Here is a 16,699-nt window from a genome sequence, read left to right on the forward strand (position 1 = left end):
CATGCAGTATGTATGTTTCCTTCAGGGCCTATAAAATATACATTTTTACCTTCCATATAATAGGATCAGCTCATTAGGCTACTATTCTGTAAACAGCTTGGAAATGTATACCAAACAAGTAAGTGAAAATTCATCTCCAGAAGCAGATGGTGAGAATAGCAAAGCTAAGCAAAGAGAGGCTCAATGGCAGATTCTATCCATCTAAGCAAAACAGTGGTGTTCAGAGTCCTTTTCTTCAGAAAGGAATGCAGCACATCGACGTGCAGGTTGAGGCAGGGGAGGGCACTTCTGTGCCATTCATCAGGCCAATGAGTGCTTGGAGAATTGCCACCAATTAAACAGTATTTCTGTACAGTTGGCACCAGCTTCATAGCACTGCATGCTACATAAAATTTTATGGCTTGCTGTCTTGCCAAAAGCAACACATCTAATGTTTTTTCTGTTAAATTAAAAATCAATAAGAGATTTAAAAGTTGGCCTACAAGAAGACAAGTAATTCAATTTACTCTGGTAGAGTTCTCACTCAGAACAAGCCAAATTAGCAGTGCCTAGATGTGGTATGAGAGAAATAATGCTGTATTATTCTACACCTTTCATTTTTTTCCCTACATCTTCTCTTATCATAGTCAAAGATTAAGAGAAATACATTTTTGCCACCAAAAAAAAGAAGGCTGGCAAAATAAAACTGCCTTTCATCCCTGAAAACAATGGTACAGTACTTGTATTAATATTTAATAGAGGGTTTTTTTTTCCTGAATGTGTGGGCATTTATTGCATGGTACAGTAAGATCTATAATCATTGCTTAGTATGACTAATTCATTATTTAATATGAAATAGGACTGTTAGGTACCTGTAGAAAGTGAACAGGACTCAGACTTGATATCATACATGTTCATAACCCAGCATTTCAGTACTTCTTGATAATATTTCAATTAAAGAAGTCAAAAATCAAACAAAAATATCCCCAACCAGAAAAAAAATATATTTATACAGGAGTCACAGAAATAGCAAAGAGAGAGAAGGCTTCATAGAAGGATTAGCAATTTTCAAGTTTAGTATTAAAACATAAAATTCTCTGTGGGAATGCAAAGTGAAGAAGGATGTGGGAACGGAGTGAAGAAGGATAATAACAGGCAGATGCTGAGCTTGGTTCCCACCAGCTGCTGGCTAGCTTATCTCAGAAGGGATAGATAACGGACACCTCGTTAATGAGAAAAACAAGGCATGGTTTATGCTGATGGAGTGGGTTGTCCTTGACTAATTATGCTAATGTGTAGGTGTGTGCCTTGTGGCCCTGAGGGTATTTACTGAGAGCTGAATGATCAATAAACATCTCTGGCATAATTCACATTGAATCCTCTGGAGTCCATGTGGCCTTGCCTTTGGTCACACTGATCCGTGAGGGCGCTGACCACGTTTCCCACGGCAAGCTAATCAGGGTTTCTGCAACACCTGAGCTAAAACAGGTGTTTTGCAACAATTCTCCTTTGGAAGAAAGGAAGGCACATCCCTTTTTAGAACAGTTCAGTCATAAAATCACACTGAAGTTCACTCCTTACTCTTTCAAAGCAATATAAAAGTACATTTCCTATCAAAATTCTTCTAGGATCCTATTTTGTCTTCTATTACAAGCCAACAGGGGCTTTGGGGAAAAGATTAAGAGTCTCAACAACACTACCACCAAACATGAAAGACAATATCCACTCCCTGAGAACCTGTTATAAAGGAGCCATTATTTATGCAGCAGCAGAAAAAATCCCCAAACCAACAGACCTTACCTTCTAGGTGCTCCATCCTCATGTGGTTGAATAATCACCACTTTTACTGTCACAGATGTGCGTAAAAGGTCAATCATTTGTTCATGAGTCAAAGTTGCCACAGCCACTTTACAGATCTCCACCAGACGGCTCCCTTGCCGTAGTCCTGCCTTCCAGGCAAAGCCAAAGGGCTCCACATCTGCCACTATTCCTTCAAAGTTTACATGGAATCCAAGTTGGCCCAATCCATTCCTCCGCAGGGTCATTTCTGTGGTTTCACATCCTCGGGTCACTATCTAAAGAAGAACCAGATTGTTACACTACTGTTAGGACACTCACTTCTTTGGACACTCAAGTTTGACATGAAATACATTTAAGATACTAACACTAAAAATTAACATTTGTAGTTGAACAAAGGTTTCTGTATAAAATAAAGCAAACGAAACATTTTACAGTGTTAAATATCTTACCTCTCCAGATCACCCAGCTGCCCTATGTCCCCTTCTTCTGTTGCTGGGTACCTGGCAGAAGAGACTGGCACCCTCCTGGCTACAGCCTCCCTGCAGGTAGTTGTAGACAGCAATGAAGTCCCCCCTGAGCCTCCTCTTCTCCAGGCTAAACAACCCCAGCTCCCTCAGCCTCTCCTCACAGGGCTGTGTTCCAGGCCTCTCACCAGCTTCGTTGCCCCTCTCTGGACACATTCCAGTATCTCAACATCTCTCTTGAATTGAGGAGCCCAGAACTGGACACAGCACTCAAGATGTGGTCTGACCACTGCTGAGCACAGAGGAAGAATAACCTCACTCATCCTACTGGCCGTACTGTTCCTGATCCAGGCCAGGATGCCTTTGGCTCTCTTGGCCACCTGGACACACTGCTGGCTCATGTTCAGCTACTATCTACCAGTATCCCCAGGTCCTTTTCTGGCTGGCTGCTGCTCTACTTCAAAATAGGCTGCTCTGCTTACTCGATTGCTGCCTCATAGAACATGTGGCTGTGCATGAACTGAGCTAGCTTCTCTGAATGCATTTAATCCAGATTAAATTAAAAGATAAGAGAGAATTTAAAATTTCCATTAAAAAAATGAAGAGTTTTTTTTTCAGTATGCAGGTTTTTAAGGAATTTTTTTCTACTTACACTCTTGTCAAAAGATCCACTCAAGGTTGTCATATAACTGTATCACTCTGCCATTCTCTGTTATTAGAAAGCTCAAAATCACTTCATTTTCTGCCTTCAAGCACAGCCTGCCAAGTTCATCTATAGTCTGACAAAGATATCCTTTCAGTCTTCTTTTTTCCAGGCTAAAGAGCCCCAGGTTTGCAACCTCTCATCATAAGAAAATGCTCCAGTCTTTAGTCATCTTTGCAGCCCTCCACTGGACTCTTTCCAGTACTTTCCCATCTTTCCTGAACTGGGAATTCCATAACTGGACACAATACTCCATATGTGGCCTAATTAGGGCCTCCCTTGACCTTCTGTCCACACTCTTTTTAATGTATCACAAGATATATTTAGTTTTCTAAATTTAGTGGTTTTTCTGTAAATACAGCTTTAGATTACTTCCAATCCATCTGAGCTGATCTGGTACATTTCAATTGGGGTGGAGGAAGTTCCTAACCCACATTTTAATTTGGTGCCCAAAGAGAAATAATACAGAAATCCAAATGCTCTCTTGGACAAACAGAAGAAGCCCAGACGGGCTCAAAGTCACCCTCTCTCTCTCCAAGACAGAAAACAACCAACAAACCTTACTTGTTATCTGCCAGCCAAGGTTAGTGGAAGGTATTAGAGAGAGAAATAAAGAGATCCACGAGCAAAAAAGAGACCAAATGTTTACATTTCGTCTTTTTAACCCTTTTAGCCAACTCATGAATGACATAGACTTTATCATTATTTTCTTTTTACAACTAATAATCTAGTTTCTTTCACTAAAATATTCCAATTAGCCTCAAACCAGCACATAACACTTACATGCTGTTGTGACAATTATTGTTTGTAATTCTCTCTGAAGGATGAAAACACTCCCAAAGTACAAATAGGATGGTGTCACTCATATTCTAAAGGAGATGTACACAAGCAGCTCATAGTAAAAAAAACCTGCCATTCCAGTTTAGAAACTCTACTTACTTCAAGCCTTTGCACAATTTCTCTGATGTCCTCAGTACAATTATCTGCTGCAGACAGCAAAATACATTCTCCTCTCTCGTAGAATATTTTTATGCTCATTAGTCCAGATGTCCATCCAATAACATCTCTGCAGGAGCAGTTAAACACAACATTTTTTGATTCCTTTTCAATCAACATGATAAATTCATTGGAAATTCCAAGGAGACAGTCGATGTCGGCAGATTGGCCAAAATCTCGAGCGATAACGTTCCACATAATAGCTCCAACGCTGAACAGATGTGCATCTTTCCTTGGTTTCACTTTCTCCTTTTTTTTTGCCCCTAAAGTAATAAAGCTAAACTTTGCTGAAGTATCCACCGTAGCTGTGGTAACAAAGTTTTCTGCTAGGTCTTTCAAGTATTCTTGACGTGTCCTCGTGGCCATGGCTCGAAATTTTTCAGACTTATGTGCAGCATTTTCAGCATTAATAACTTTGGCTAAAAGGAAGTCCCTAAAGACTGCTGACTTGGGGAAAGTGACTCCTTTGGGAATGGGTGGACCAAACGGAGGTACATCTTTTGACCGCGAAACACCGACACTGCAAATGAAAAGAAAAACAAGTACAGTGTTTGAGTCCTAAAAAATAAAGTAAAATTAAAAATTGGTTGTTAAGTATAACTGATTGATGCAGTCTGTTTACACAGCTGAGTTTAGCTTTGACAGGTCAATTTTCAGACATTTTATATGTAACAAACAGATTGAATTCTCTGTTTTAAAATGTTTGGTTTTCTTTACAATATGTAAAAGCCATTAGAGATGTATCTAACAACAAAATATTGAGGATGACTTCTCAGGATATAATGGTCTCCCTTCTTTAATGAAATCAATATAAAAATGCTTCCTTTCAACCCTCAGCATTATGTGACTCTCTGCATGTGATAGCTTGGTCCATTTCTGCAGTTTAAGGGACCTCTAGACCAGCTCCATCTCTATTTCTAACCACCTCAAAACAAACTAGAAGTTGGAATTTCCTCCATCTCCCCTGAGTTTTATGGTCAAAAGTAAAATCAGTGCCTTGTAATAATTCTCCTTGAAAAAAAAAAAAAAAAAATCAACATTTTTAACATACTCTTTTCCCTCCTTGCTTTGAGAACAACAAAAGCTTCATAAAACAAAACCACTCCCACTCTTTAAAGATCCCTCCCTTGTAAAAGGAGCACGGCTCAAAGGTGAGCCGGGGAAATGGTGGAGTCCCCGTCCCTGGAGGTGTTTAAAAGAAGGCTAGATGAGGCACATGGCTTAGTTAATTAGAAGGGCTGGGTGATAGATTGGACTTGATGATCTCAGAGGTCTTTTCCAGCCTGGTTAATTCTGTGATTCTGTGAGAAAGAGATTTTTCTATAATATTTTCCCATGTATATCTGGTTGTGACTTTCAGCTGCCACTCAGTTACATGATCTTAAAACCAAGAAATATACAAGCAGGAAGAGAATTTATTTTAATCCTCACATTTTGCTACAATTAAGTGTGAAGACAAAGTGCAGTGTCACGTATGTCCATAACAGGAGCGTTCTGCACCTGTTTGAGCTGACTGCTCCTTGTACTTTCACAAATAAATCAGTAACATTTTTACATGATAAACTTGTACCATTATTTGTTTAGTCCTTATCATTAATTTCACAATTCCAAATCAGTTCAGGAGGATGTTTCTGCCTTAGTTACCTTGATCAAATTTATGATGCAGTAACTGAAGTGTGACATTTAAGGCCACCTGAAATTCGAGATGTTTTTATAGGTTCTTAAAGTTCTCATTCGTGTGCTCAAAAGGCCATCACTCACCCTGGTCATAGAAGACTTGCAAAAATGGAATACTTGCAAACCAAGTAATTTCTAATCCCTCATGAGAGCTTCCCCACATGTAATCATAGAATCAACCAGGTTGGAAGACACCTCCAAGATCATCCAGCCCAACCTAGCACCCAGCCCTATCCAATCAACTAGATCATGGCAATAAGAGCCTCATCCAGGCTTTGCTTGAACACCTCCAGGAGCAGTGACTCCACCACCACCTGGGCAGCCCACTCCAATGGGTCATATTCTTATACTCAGGGATTTACACAGGTAAATATCATTCTGAAATAGTTTATTTTACATAACTTTCAGTGAAAAAGTTAAAGTACAATACGAATTCTTTTGCTACGTCTGGAAATCCTTTTGCCAACCCAGTATATCCTCATTTTGTACCTATAAATCAGCACCACAGAGTTCTGCATATACCCATTTAAGTCTACTCATTGTGGCCCATTAATTGTAGATGCATGCAAGGTAGACCCTAGGGTTTCAAGCTTCCAAAAACTACATACAAAAATTCTAACACTACATACATAATATCTCTAGAAAACACAAAATTGTTAAAAGATGAAATTCCATTGCAGTCTCAATAACAAATTTAAATAGTTATAAGGCTCTACTCACCTGTAGCACACATTTTCAGTGCAAGGATTATGCACTTTGACTATGACAAACACATGTTGAAAGTGAGAACGAATATTTTTTGGAGTAAAAGGAAGTGCTCCTGGCTCTTGGAAGACAATGGTAACTATGTCATTTCCTATATGTCTTTTCCTTAGCAGCTAGACAAGAAACATGCATTGGAAAATTAGTTATATATATATATATATATATATTTTTAAAAAAAGGGGGGGGAAATCTTATTTTTAGGGGGAAAAAACCCAACAACCACCACATAAACCAAAACTGAAATAAATTGAGCTTGATTTTCAGAAATAACTTTTAATTAATAATATCCTGGATAGCTGATATCTACAGATAAAGGATATCAGACCAAACTGCAGAAACATAAGGAAAGAAAGCTGGGCTAAGGAAAATACTAGTGAGTTCTCTCGTATCGCCACACCAGTTCTGCATTGTCTCTGCTCATTTTTATTCCATGAGAAAAATACATTCCCCTTACTTTAGTGCTTTGTTTTAGCAATAAAAGTTACATCACTTGACAATTCTCACTATCCAGAGAACTGTACTCAGTTCTCTCTGCATGTGCAGTGTTTGCTTCTATATCACAATGTCAGGCGCTGGAAGGGACCTTGAAAGCTCATCTGGTCCAGCCCCCCTGCCAGAGCAGGATCACCTAGAGCAGATCACACTGGAACATATCCAGATGGTTCTTGAATATCTCCAGAGAGGGAGATTCCACAACTCCCCAGGGGCAACCTGTTCCCAGTGCTCTGTCACCCTCACAGGGAAAAAATTCCTCCTCAGGTTCACATGGAACCTCCTATGCCTCCACTTCCACCCATTGGCCCTTGTCCATTTTCTCCCTCCATCCCCGAGGGGCACAACTAACATGAGACCTGCCTTGGAGCAGCTGATGCATCTCATAAGACCTGAGTGCAGCTCTGCAGACCCAGGATGGAGGTAAAACCTCTGTTCTGCCCTACACCGCATGCTCCTCAGCCTGTGAGACAAGCATCCACCACCCTAAACCCATGAAGGAGGTAGCTGCACCTTCCTCACAGGCAGAAGCCCACATCTGAGAACCCCCATGGGTGGGGTATCAAAAACATAACATTGCTTTTCTTTTTCAATCAACTTTCCTTTTCCATGTTGCATTTTCATTAAACTCTGTTCTTAATATTACAATTAAAAAGGATGATCATGCATCATCACACATTTTTACAGATACATACTTCAGGAACAGAGTTGAGACTTGTGAAAAAAACAAACAAACAAACAACAGTTATTAGAAACTCCTTAATTAAAAACTTATTCTTAAATATAAATCACCAGAATATATTTTAGGCATAATTTAAAAGACTAAATAATTGCTCCATGCTAAAACTTACTAAAATCTACAAAACACATTTGGCAATAAGGGACCACTTCTCTCTCAAAAACCCTCAACAACACAGCACAATTAACATCATGTTCACTTTCCTCATGGACATCTGCTGCACCTCATGGAATTTTCACACCTTTCCCTTAAACATCTTTGTTTATAAAACATCCAAGTACATTACTATATGGAAAAAAATACTATAGCACATGCTACATTTGAAATATCCATTCAAAGTCTGCCAAAGACCTTAGCTCGTGGGTAGCTAAAAAAAGATACAAGAAGGAATTTGAAAACATTATGACAGAACAAGTAAAGCTTTCTCTATTGAACTGACTTTACAGGACATGAAGAGTACTTGATTGTATTTTCTCAGTTAAGTGTTAATATCTCAGCTACCAACAAAAAAAAAAAAAAAAAAAAGGTGAAATTGCAGACAGTAAATGCTAAGATCCATAAATGTTTCATTACACACAACACAAAGGATACTAAGAATGGCTAAAGCCACAGTTTTAAGGCGCTCAGTATATTTTGAACATAAGCAAAATCCCAACTACAGATTAAAGAAACACAAGTTCTGATGAATCTTTAAAACAGGTATAAGAGCAGAAAATAGTATTTGGTGTAAGTTATGTGGCTCAGTCAAGTGTTCAGACTTTTGAGACTAAAAATAATTACCCTGCTATTTGGGAAGTTCAAGATACACATCCTGTTGGGTACAAATTACAGCAGAAGGACACTATGTGGAACTGACCACAGAACTAAGCGTGTCAGGTATACTTTAATTTACTGAGCTAGTGAATCATGCAATCAGATCACATTAGCAAAGCACCAGTTCACCTTTAGAGGTTATTATTATCTCACAGGCTGGAATTTACACTGCAGTCAAATTTATAAGAAACCTTCCAATTATGAGGTACAAGGTGATTAATTTCTGCCTTTGTTATATAACAAAATGCTCAATTAGTCTTTCTTGCTATGGTGCCTCCTGCCTGTGCTTACACATTTCCACAGAGCAAAATTACAAAGATTAGGAAGCAGCATCCTGAATAAAGTTACATTCATTTCTCTACTTTTGTAAACCTCTCTAGGACATTCTGCTTGTCATCATATGTTCCTTAAACAAGAACAGACATCTCTTAATACAAGTTTAATTTTACTAGCAAAAATAGTCTTTTTGAAATTACAGCAGTTCCCATATCCTAAACCTAACCAAATTTTTAAGAGCTTAAATTAAGAGGCACAAAACTAGAAAACAGGAAGTCAGTTGATAATCTTTAAGAGCCTTACCAGCTTGCAGAGATCTTAGTGACTTCTTCAACATTTAAAAACAGAATTAGTATAATACGGTTATAAATGTCATGCATAAGTGATCGGTGAACTCCAACACAATGCAAAGGCAAAGCACAGTTGCAGCTGTGCACAGAGCATCACAATGCAAAGAACTTTGACAGGGAAGAAAACTGGAGTGATCTGGAATATGGAAAGAAGTGCTCTGGATAGGATAAAGGAATAGGGAAAGAATGAAGCATTAGATGGAGAAGGAGGAGGGAATGCATACTTAGCTGGAAAAGGTGAGATAAGGATAGCATACTGAAAATGAAAAAGGAATTAAAGGAAACCAGAATTAAGCAAAAAGATCTGTAAGAAACCCTTTTCTAGCTTCCATTCTCTAACCTAGATTTTTGCACCAACTTTTACATCCTAGGTTGTTGGTTTTTTTTTTCCCAGGTTCTCAGTTTCCCCTTCCTCTCCCATTTTCAGGTCTGCTCAGGTTTGAGGTTTTTTTTTGGGGGGGGGTTCATATTACTAATGTTTTTTCAATCTGCCTTTCTAACATACTCTAGAGTCTCATGCCAATGTGCAGCATGATAGGAATTCTCAACAGGGTGCACAATCACAGGGAATTACTTCCAGTAAGGAGACATCAACCACAATTCTGCATCATTCTAGTACCTAATATTCTAAATTGGCATGGTGGAATTTGAAGATGAACTCAATCAAGCATGATGGGCAGCCAAAACAAAATCAGTGAGGTTTAATGTAAGAATACAAGACAGAAAGTAAAATATGTTAGAAAAGCAGCATTTATTAGATTTAAATTATTGATACCAATTAATCATTGTTATATTAATTTGGAGAGTTTAACTACTCAATGCTTAATTTTCAGATATGCATCTCCAAATAAAAGTTCTGTCTTTAAATTCAAGACATTTTCAGGTTATGTCCAGAAATAAAAACCTATCCACTTCTGTGGAATTTATTGTCCTAGTCAAACTGCAACACAAGAAGAAATTTCATAAGATATAATCTTCATTCAATTAAACCAAGAAATGTTAAGAGTCAAAGAAGAAAATCTTCAAACTTATTTTAGTGCAGATCTAAAATAAGTGGTTTCAAGAGTTTTATTTTCAATCTGTAATCTTAACAAGTACCAAAACTAAACACCAAAAGATGTTTCATTAGATCTTGTTAAACAGTTTGGTATAATTGCAGGGATTTCATGTCTTGTTATCTTAACTGTCATAATAGTAGCTTAAATTCCACAAGTTTATTTCATTATTGCATATCTGTCCTGTTATTGAGTTCTCATTAAACCAGGTGAAAACAGATTGTCTGAACTGACTTGGATTAATCAGGTTTGACCACAAGCAGTCTTTAAATGTGCAAATGGGAAACTTGCAAGGGAATGATTTGGAAAGGGATGTTGCAAAGGTAAAGTTTGAAGGGGGAAGCCTTGAACTATAATTTGAAGGCCAGTAAAGGAAAAAACGCTGGTCACACCAGGGCTGGCAGTCTTTTCTGTCCTAGAGAAGGACCAGCTCCCAGCCTGTGCTGCAACCAAAGTGAAAATTACCTTGCTCTTTGGATCTCCTGCTGGCTCTAAAACTAGAGGGATGTCCTGGTCAGGGACCAAGCAGGGCGTAGTTATGTCCTGGAAGAAGCAACAAACAATTCTGGTGTGGCCTATCTTTGGCTCTCAGGTATTTGGAATCCAAGCAATGCTCAGTGCTTGCTTACTGAAGTCTGCAGTCTTAGACGATGAAGAGTGACTCAATACCTTGCCCAGCCATCACCAAAAAAGGCACACGAGGATAAAGCTCAGTAATTTCATTACCAGTACATATGCAACATGCCAGCACAAAATAACTGTTCAGTGGGGATCTTCATTGCTAACCTAGTCTAAAAAGAAAATTACCATCAAGTCTAATTCCCCCTTACTTGGGGATGTAGAAGCAGTGTGCCATATCCTGAAGAGACAAACTACATTCATATACCACAGCACCTCTAAGCCTCTCTGCCTTGAGCACAACTGATGCAGCTGAATCTGTGGTCTTCAGCATCTAAAATGTCTCAACAGAACAGACCTAATAGAATTTGATCCTAACTTGTAAGAAATATCATTGTTGATGTTCGATGCTTCCTGATGCATTTTGGAGCTAAGCAGTAATACAAGAAAAATAAACAATTATTCTAGATTCCTTTTGCACATTAAGGCTGGCTAAATTCTGGTCATTTGGGTGCATTTGTCACATTTCCTTAAGACAGTGTCCATGCTGTGCTAGATCCAACACCTAAAATCATGTGGTGGGGGTCTTCATAATACTTGAAGTTGGAAAACTTTTCATGCCTAGAAAGCCATGAGTAACAACATGGTGCTTCTACTAAAGACTGAACCTGTTAAAGTGACAACGGTGAGAGGTTACTCAAACACTGTGGAAAAGTGTGTTTGTTGCTGGGAAAAAACACGGAGGTAAAATTGGAAGACTGTTACATGCAAGAATCAGCACCTGACTATAAAGGAAGAAATAAGAAAAAGATGAGAATGAAAGGAAGGCACAGAAGGAAGTGAAAGGACAGTAACAGGAGGTGGCTGAGCAACAAAGCAGTGATGCTGACAAACAACAACCATGAAAATTAGCAGATTGTGGCAAGAGGATATCCTGTTCTCACAAACAAGGGAAAGTCATGAAAGACAACAGAAACAACAAACTTCAAGTAAGGACATATTTATTGTCAGTGCCTGTGATTAACTATGAAAATACCATTTTTCCCCTTTTAAGGCAAGCTCATTCAGTGTATTATATCTTAATAGTGTGTAACATTCCCTATTTATTTGTATGTTCCCATCAAAGATTGTTGTGACTGACGACAGACAGATCTCCTAGTGCACTTACTGACTTAATGCTGTATTGTAATAAGGTGTATGTTAAAGTTTAGAGAAGCAGAGCAATCTCAGATCAGTGATGATGAGCCAATGACATGATTACAAGCTATTAGCACAGCTTTATGTTATAGCCACACACCTTAAGATGTGGTCATCTAAATATTCACATGATGAAGAGTAGTTTCTGTATTTTAATTCCTACTGCAGTTTCTTTATCTCGTTTAAATCCAAAGTGTAATGGAATCATATATGCAGTTGTCTTAACAGTTCACTTTAAACAGCTCAGACCACTATGCACTATTTAAAATGCATAAATATATACTTTCTTTCTTCCATTTTTCAGTTTTCATTTATCCTTTCTCAAGAATTTTAATAATTGCATTTTATCCTTCTCTTGCTACCTTGACCTCTCTTCTTCCCACAAAACCTATTGATGGAGTAGACATGAAAGATACAACTTCCATATGGTTTAAAAATCAGCAAATGCCTTTTATATGCTGTTCAAAAAAGACTGAGATGGCATCTTTGTTTCATGACACCCCTCCTGATGACTGATTGTGCTAGTTTGAGCCTAGCTGGGACATCTTGGTGAGAAGAACTAGATTCTAGGCTGTGAAAAGGAAACAATGGTGATGTCTACTTCACTCGTAGGCTTGCTGAGATGTATAAAAACAAGAACACGAACATAGATAACAAAGTCTCTCTCTGGCTCTTGGGGCTGCATGAACTTCTCTCTCCCTAACTTGCTGCCTGACTAATCCTTCTGCTTCCTAACCCCCCTGGCCAACCCTCCAAACTCACATTGAACATAAGGCAGAGTCTGGAGTAAGGCAGCGGGGTGGGGAGGAAGGTGGAAGGGTGATTGGGAGCCCCTCCTGAGGACCCTGGTTTCTGAGAGGGCTGTTGTGTTTCTGTATTACCTTTTTAACTTATATATTTCCATATCTATTGTAACTATCTGCTTGTATATTGTGCTAAGCTTTATATTTAAAGCTTCATTCAATTTCCAGCTCAGCTGAGTCTAGTCTGGGTGATTTCATAAGGGGGGGGGAGGGGCGTTATACACCCAAACCATCACACTGATGTCTTCATATCTCATGTGACTGTGAGAGAATATTCTAAATCTAACTAAACAACCCAACAACAATTTCTGCTGAGCTAGAAAAATGCAAAGCGGCAGCACACAAAGTAGCGAACTATCATCGGTCTGACCTATGAGCAACTCTTACTGCTTTTTTGAGTCTCAGTGTTTAATTCTACTGCCCTTTTATTAAATACAGCATTAATGGTGATATATTATACCAAATGTGCTTGTAATTTTTAACTCAGTTACAAGAAATATTCAATACAGGCAAGATAGAGTAATCTTACTGGCGCACCACACACTTTGGATGCTGTGTCGGTTTTTAGCCATCCTTAATGCTTTAAATACATTCTGTACTATAACATAAGCAAAGGGAATTCTCCAAAAATGAAGTAAGTACCCTGCAGTTTTCTGTCTTCACAAGCAGATATTTTGAATGATACAGTTGAGCAAGTATTACTATACTGAGACATGAATACACATTTCAAGATATGTAATACAAGGATTAAGTGGAAACTTGGGGAAAAAATATTACATACATATTTTAAACTGCAAGACTATTTTCAAACTTCATTCCTTCAATGTTTAAAACATATGCAAGAAGTGGAAAGTGACAATAAGTCGTTCACCACAGGCAATGCTACCTTTTAATAAAATGAAATGGGGGGAAGATAGGACAAGTTTCTGAATAATGTAGTATAAAAATCCTATGAGATTTCTAAAGAAAAAAAAAGCAACAACAAATGAATTATACATAATGCCAAGCTTTTCAGGTTTTAAATCAGTATTACTTAAAAAAAAAGAACAAAAAGAACACTTCTAATGTAAAATTAAATAATTAAAAGACATACCTGTTGCCTATTACTTGGCATGTATGGAAGCATTGTCGATACGTGAAACATTAACTCATAATCTTTATAGGTAGTATAGAGGGAATGAGTTCCTGTTGAATCAGCTAAAAATGAATTCAACCACAAGGTCAGTAAAACAATATTCACCTTACATTTTAGGACACCACTCTTTGCATGCTATGATTTAAAACTATCAGTGCAAGTTTAGTACTTTTAATAGAAGAAAAACAGTTCACATCAGCCAAAAATCTATTCTTTAGTTTCCTCTTAGGACACAGAAGAGTTCTGCAAGAGATTGCACAAAGATTTTGCTGTCTATGAGACGAAAATGATCACATTTTGAATACATTTACATTTCATGAAAATCTTAACACTTAGCTATTTCAGCAGAGTTTTATATATTTTGATAATTTAAAACATTAACACAGACAATTGAGTAAACCCCACAGTGTACCAAAAATAAACTAGCACTCCTGCTTCAAATTTGGTATTAAAACACATACTGCAGATCAGACATTTAAAAACCATCACATTTTTACATGATATTTTGTAGCACAATGTCAAATAATTTTGCTGGGAATTCTCAGATCTATTAAAATGTATTTCATACATGGACATGGCTTAAAATATTCTTTTCTTTAGAAACAGATTTAATATAGTTAGCATTTCAGAATTTTAACAGCAAATTAAAAGAGTTTCACTCTGTAGTCATAAATTTATCCTTTTAATTCATCTTCTTTACTATGTAGTGATTATTTAAGTAAGCACAATTAACTCAAAAAAAAAAAAAAAAAAGAAGTTGGGAACACTCTACTGAGTCAAGACAACTCAAGGTTGGAATCACAGAATCAACCAGTTTGGAAGAGACCTCCAAAATCATCCAGTCCAACCTAGCACCCAGTCCTATCCAGTCACCTAGACCATGGAACTAGGTGCCTCATGCAGGCTTTTCTTGAACACCTCCAGGGACAGTGACTCCACCACCTCCCTGGGCAGCCCATTCCAATGCCAATCACTCTCTCTGGCAACAACTTCCTCCTAACACCCAGCCTATACTTCCCTCGGCACAACTTGAGACTGTGTCCCCTTGTTCTGTTGCTGGTTGCCTGGCAGAAGGGACCAATCCCCACCTGGCTACAACCTCCCTTCAGGTAGTTGTAGACAGCAATGGGGTCTGCCCTGAGCCTCCTGTTCTCCAGGCTAAACAACCTCTCCCACAATAGAGATATTGCACTATCACACTTAGGGAAACTGAAAGACCCGAGCAAATGGCATAGTAGTCTAGTGAACAAATGTTTATCAATCACTGAATGGTACCATGATTACTCTGGATGTGTGAGAAACTAGGGAACAAAAACGTGGATTGCTCCTCAAATACAAACCTCAGTATGCATGATGATTAAAAAGAAGTACAAGACTTTAGCTAAAACAAAGAAAATGGTCCCTTGTCATGACTCCATATTTCGAAATAGATTTCTTTTGCATTTTGAAGCATAGGATGCTAAAGTGTAGTTGTGAAATTCTGAAAGATATGAAAAACCACTCACATAGTATGATTTCAACTAAGTGCAAACACATGAAAGAAGTTGCTTTGGCTTTCAGTTCTACTAATACCATAGACAAGTAGATAAGGTGTGATACATGCTCTTTGTCATATGCTTCATCTTCCTCACTTACCCATAATCTTATTCATCAAGAGCTTGAAAAGACAAGATTTACAGGAGATCAACTGGACAATGACAGTTTGTATCATAGGTCAGAAACAGAACTTACTTTTATTATCTAGTTGAGCCCTGTATTTACTAAATCCTTTTAGCCGTACTCTCTGGCCCAGCAGATCAAGGAACTCTTCAAAGGCTGGTCCTGCCATCTCGTTGTTATACATTTCTTCCTCTGTGCTTTGGCCTGCTTTGCAGTAAAGGATACCAATCTTATGTTGAAAACTCAGCTGAAACACAAACACCAAACAACCAAAGAGGAAAGGAAAAATTACAGAGGGAAAGTCAGCACTAGATCATACACTAACACTGCTACAGCCCCTAGCAGAAGTACTGATGTGATACATACCCCTTGTTCATCAAGTTTAAGCAGCTGTTCAGGTACTTTGGGAGAGTTGGAAGCTTGCCTCAGGCACTGAATGCTCAGCTCTGGTATCACATACTCTAGAACCTCTTTGAGAGGCAGACCCCTTGCTGTGCCATGCCGAGCAGTGGATGGTATCGCATCTTCTAAAATTGCTCCTCTAAGTGTAGTAAGCTGCAGTAAAGTACAACACACCAAAAAATTCAGTTCTAATATTACAATGACTTTTAAAGATATCAACTTCAAGTTTTAGCAAAGGCACAGAATAAAGAATGTGACGATAATGATCCCCATTTTTAAATTTTTAACCCATAAAAAGATTACTAAGCAATTTTTAAAGAGGAAACACTCTCATAGTTTCTGTGACAAATAGATTCTTTGCTTAAAAGAAACTCATGGATTTACTTATTCCAAAGGCTTCTTTCTTTCCCCCTATTCCAATGGCTTCTTTTTTATTTTCCCTTATTCCAATGGCTTCATTTTTTTTACTTACTCCAATGGCTTTTTTTTTTTACTTACTCCAATTGGCTTTTTTTAAAGCTTATTCCAACTGCTTCTTATTTTACTTATTCCAAGTGTATTTTTTTTAATATTTAAAACACTACAAAAACTAAAAAATGATAATTTTAATGCTGTACTACCTTAACAGACACAACAGATGAATGTGAGGTTGGACAGGTAAGCAACAGCTAATGGCCCCTTCATTGAACCAACCCATCTATGTTTTCAAACCCTGGTTCTTTATTGATATTGGTTTTGCTAAGAAGAGTAATTTCTAAGAAGTGAGTCCACTGAAT

The 16,699-nt window shown here is 38.0% G+C and overlaps 1 protein-coding gene across 7 annotated transcripts in view; it reads right to left on the reverse strand.

Moving 5' to 3' along the window:
- Positions 1-16,699, reverse strand: part of SIPA1L2 (signal induced proliferation associated 1 like 2) — a 128,214-nt gene that overhangs the window by 56,638 nt on the left and 54,877 nt on the right. For all 7 annotated transcript variants that reach the window (XM_064158541.1, XM_064158540.1, XM_064158539.1 and 4 more), the window contains 6 exons: positions 15,888-16,076; positions 15,594-15,768; positions 13,821-13,924; positions 6,340-6,497; positions 3,886-4,462; positions 1,780-2,054 (listed from right to left, as the gene is read on the reverse strand). In XM_064158541.1, the coding sequence (XP_064014611.1) occupies positions 1,780-2,054; positions 3,886-4,462; positions 6,340-6,497; positions 13,821-13,924; positions 15,594-15,768; positions 15,888-16,076 (1,478 nt within the window). The remainder of the gene's footprint in view (positions 1-1,779; positions 2,055-3,885; positions 4,463-6,339; positions 6,498-13,820; positions 13,925-15,593; positions 15,769-15,887; positions 16,077-16,699) is intronic.

This window comes from Pogoniulus pusillus, chromosome 18 (assembly GCF_015220805.1).
Source record: "Pogoniulus pusillus isolate bPogPus1 chromosome 18, bPogPus1.pri, whole genome shotgun sequence".
Lineage (NCBI taxonomy): Eukaryota > Metazoa > Chordata > Aves > Piciformes > Lybiidae > Pogoniulus > Pogoniulus pusillus.